Genomic DNA, 4516 nt, shown 5'->3' with positions numbered 1-4516 from the left:
TAAAATAGCATTATCTAAGAGTATTCAAATAGAACGGACCTTTTTTCTAGAACACAAACCGTGTAGTTTTTCTTTACTTAAGCTATTGATGGCACCCGCCATATTGGTGATCCCTCATTAGAAAAAAAGAATTCGCTGTGCATTTGAAATACCTTTTCGTGCTAAAATACCGTCGCGTAAAGCATTTTAACGTGAAATTCGGTCCTCCAAACGAACAGTCGTACTACATAGCACATACAACTTATTGCGGTATATAAACAGTAGATACGTGGAAGTGTAGAAACTTTTTCTAAAATATCCACGCATTGAAACCAAATCTCCATGCCGAGCACCGAAGGCGAGAAAGAAGTGGGTAACGTGAATTTGATCAGAGTATCAGCGAAACTTCCACCCTTTTGGAATGCGAATCCTGAAATATGGTTCGCTCAGGTGGAGGCGCAATTCATCGTTGCTGGTATCACGATTGATGACACTAAATTCAACCATGTCATTGGGAATATCGATGGCAAAATTCTTGCACGGGTAAGTGATGTGGTAGTAGCACCACCAGCGACTGATAAATACTCTGCGTTAAAAGCAGCAATTCTGGCTGCGGATTCACAGCAAAAGAAATCCAGCAAGTTATTAGCAGAAGTCGAGCTAGGAGACAGGAAGCCTTCGGAATTACTAAACGAAATGAGGATATTGGCTGACAACAAAGTCACAGATGATTTTCTACGCACACTATGGTCATGCTGCTTACCATCTAATGTAAGCGCTATTCTTTCAACGAGCGATGCAGATCTTACCGGGTTGGCTAGAATGGTTGACAAGATCATGGAAGTTGCCGATTTTTCCAATCGCATTTCAGCTGTTTCGTCATGCGACACGAGTCCAAGTACGCTGGAGGGAGGAATTAATATTATTGAAAAGACTTTCGCAAAGCTAAGTGAACAAATTAAAAGCATATCGCTTAAAATAAATACAAATCATTCTCGTTCGCGTTCACGCTCTCGTGCTTTAGCTGAAGCTAATGCAGAACCAGGCAAATGTTGGTATCACAGGAAATTTGCTGATAAGGCAAATCGTTGCATCGCACCCTGTACATTCAACACCACCTCAAAAAACGACTAGTGCGATTTCGGGCGGATGGCGAAATTGTAAATATCAACCGTCTATGCATCTCAGGCCGCAAATCATCCACAAAATATTTAACCGACACTGGAGCTGACGTTTCAGTTCTTCCGACATTTTTGCAAGATACTCGTAGTCCTGAAACAAGAACTTTGTTTGCTGCTAATGGTTCTACAATCAAAACGTATGGCAAAAAATGTCTTCAACTTGATTTTGGTCTGCGCTGAGATTTTGAGTGGATTTATGTAATTGCTGATGTGAAGGTTTCGATTCTTGGAGTAGATTTTCTTTCACATTATAATTTACTGGTGGACGTAAAACACAACAAACTAATCGACAACCAGACCAATTTAAAGTGCAACATTAACAAAATCACATCTTCTCAAGTGTCGCCTAAACAGTAAAACAGTACCGGATCGTTTTCCGATTCCGTTCATCCGAGTTTTTACCCATATCCTGGCTGGTAACAACGTTTTTTCGAAAATCGACTTAGAAAAAGCGTTTCATCAGATTCCATCAAAGACGGCCATCATCACACCATTAGGATTATTTGAATTCGTGTACATGACTTTCGGTCTAAGGAATGCATCTAAAACCTTTCAGAGATCCAAATGGCGTTGGCAGATCTTAACTTCGTTTTCTGTGCATTGATGACATAATTATTGCATCAAGAGACGTTGAAGAACATCTGCATCATATGCGCACCGTATTTACGCGCCTGCGCAAATTCAAATTGCGAGTCAACATACGCAAATGTATATTAGGCAAATGCGAGTTACGTTTTCTCGGTCATCTTGTCTCATCAAAAGGGATTGAACCGCTACCGGAACGCGTCAAGATAATTCAAGACTATCCACTACCAAAAACTGCTAATGAGCTAAAACGATTTTTGGCTGCAATCAACTTTTATGGGGCGTTTCGTTCCTCACGCTGTAGATAATCAAATGATTCTACAAGCACTTGTTCCCGGCAACAAGAAAAAATGACTTGACGGTAGTTGATTGGAATACTGATTCTACTGCCGAATTTGATCGCTGCAAGGCAGATCTTGCGAATGCCTCACTTCACCGCTTCGAACACATAAACGTTGATATCGTTGGTCCACTAACACCTTCGGGAGGCGTTTGTTATGTACTCACCATAATTGATCGTTACACTAGGTGGCCAGAGGCAATACCCTTAATTGACATCACTGCTGAACATGTCGCAGAAAAACTAATATCTTTTTGGGTTTCACGTTTCGGCGTACCACTGCGTATTTCAACGGATCAAGGCAGGAAATTCGAGTCGACGCTATACAGAGAGTTCTCAAAATTGCTTGGCATACAAAATATTCGTACAACAGCATACCATCCTCAAGCGATTGGGATGATTGAAAGATGGCACCGCACTTTGAAGGTTGCCATTATGTGCCGTAAGACAAAGGATTGGTACCACGTTTTACCTACTATTCTTCTTGCTCTTCGATCCACATACAAAGAGGATCTTCGATGCACGCCGGCAGAAAAGGCACTGCACTCACGCTACCAGGCCAATTCTTCGTTGAGTCTGAGAAACAAGTCATCCAGTCAGATTTTGTCAAGAGTTTGAGAGAGCACATGTCCCAACTGCGTCCTACACCAGCATCAAACCATTCAAAAGAAAAAATGTTCATCGATTCGGAATTAAAAGCAGGTACTCACGCGTTTGTCAGAAATGACTCTGTTCGACTGTCGTTGACACCACCTTATAATGGTCCCTACGAAATCGTCAACAGAAATGATAAGTGTTTTGACCTCATCATCAACGGCAGTAAAAAAACAATATCAATTGATCGCTTGAAAGCTGCATACACCATAATTGATAAATCCTTCGAATCATTAGAAGAGTCATCTCTTCCGATACTAATTTCCAGTTCTAAAACTTCTGAGGAACCTTTCGGCCCGAAAGAGGTGCCAGAAATATCTTCAACAACGAAAGCATTTACAACAACAGAGGCAGACTCGTCACAAGTCAGATTTCCGGATCGTTTAAATTTGTAATGTTACTGCTCAATCAGTTCGCAATTTCTTTAGTAATCTCATGTAAAAATAAACATCACAATTTTCATTAATTAATTAATGTAACTAAAATTCAGATTTGCATAGCAAGTAGATAATACTCATTCATTTTAACTGTCTTAGATTTTAAGTTCTCATCAAAGTTTACTTCTAAGTATATGTTTGTAATATTTCATTCATGATCCACACTTGCTCAGGCAAGTTGCATTACCATTGTATAACTTCATTTATACATATTGAATTTTATATTCGTTCCATTGTTCTCACTGAACGGGGAGTACTGTGGGACTAGTGTGAACACACCTTTACGCTAAAGTGTGAACACCCCAGAATACTAAAAGTTCAACACAAAATCTTTTCATAGAGAGTGTAAAAAGTGATGTGTGAAAATTATCACCGCTGCAGGTTAGCAGCTCCTTGTAAATATGTATATAGAGATGTATAATGGCATTAGCTAAGAGTATTCAAATAGAACGGACGTTTTTTTTAGAACACAAACCGTGTAGTGTAGTTTTTCTTTACTTAAGCTATTGATGGCACCCGCCATAAATGTATTCCATTTTTATATTAAAATTTTTAATGAGGCGAAGTGTAAAGGAAAGGGGAATAACTTCGGATGAGATTGCAAAAAAAAAGTTTAATTTGATATTATTATGAAATTTTAGATGTAAAGGAATAAAAAACTTCGTAGTATTTGGCTTTTTTTTTGCAGATATTCGGTGTCTCTTTTGGACTTAGTAAATTTGTCTTTCATTGAATATAAACGAGAAAAAAACTAGCTTAATCTTTATCGAAACGATATAGTATTTTTAATAAGCTCTACTTCCTATATCAAAATATGAGTTTTCATAAAAAGTAGGGTTACCAATTTGTCTTAACGAAAATCCAGGACGCAAGTTTTCTACAACCCTCCCCCCACTCCCCCTGCCAAATGTCGTTAAAATTTAGATCTTAACTTAAATTTCCAACGAATTACCTCATGAAAAAAGATTAAAAAATATGTGCAGAAACATTCATAGGAGTAATGAAAATAGAGAAATGCAATTAAGGAAGAAATTAGAATTATAATTATTTTAAATTTTTTACTGTATTTTACATTTGTGAATGATAATTTAAGCATTTACTTCTTTGCGCTTATTATTCTTAAAATTGTATTTTTCTGAATCACGTATTTTTTCAAAAGAGAACAACTTAAATCCGAAAAGTTGAACTTGACTGTGACGATATGGCGCATATTTTCAACAGATAATCGATTTCTCTCTTTCGTCCGTTGCGAAGACATAAGTGAAAAAACCCTTTCACAATTCGCATTATGAGATGGGATTGAGTTAAAAAAACTGAACAATTTTGAGTAGTTCAGAGCA

General features: G+C 37.9%; 1 protein-coding gene across 1 annotated transcript; it reads left to right on the top strand.

Moving 5' to 3' along the window:
• Positions 1-321: 321 nt before the first annotated feature.
• LOC118750791 lies at positions 322-1113 on the top strand. The gene has a single exon (XM_036485524.1). It carries the CDS (start codon positions 322-324, stop codon positions 1111-1113), a length of 792 nt encoding a protein of 263 aa, XP_036341417.1.
• The last annotated feature ends 3403 nt before the right edge of the window (positions 1114-4516 follow it).

This window comes from Rhagoletis pomonella, unplaced genomic scaffold, assembly GCF_013731165.1.
Source record: "Rhagoletis pomonella isolate Grant_MI unplaced genomic scaffold, Rhpom_1.0 Rhpom_scaffold_00397, whole genome shotgun sequence".
NCBI lineage: Eukaryota > Metazoa > Arthropoda > Insecta > Diptera > Tephritidae > Rhagoletis > Rhagoletis pomonella.
The sequence above is the reverse complement of the archived record's forward strand: the minus strand, read 5'-3'. Positions and strand labels throughout refer to the sequence as shown.

Coding starts and splice junctions, on each gene's coding strand:
- LOC118750791 (XM_036485524.1), top strand. CDS start 322: ATGCCGAGCACCGAAGGCGAGAAAGAAGTGGGTAACGTGAATTTGATC.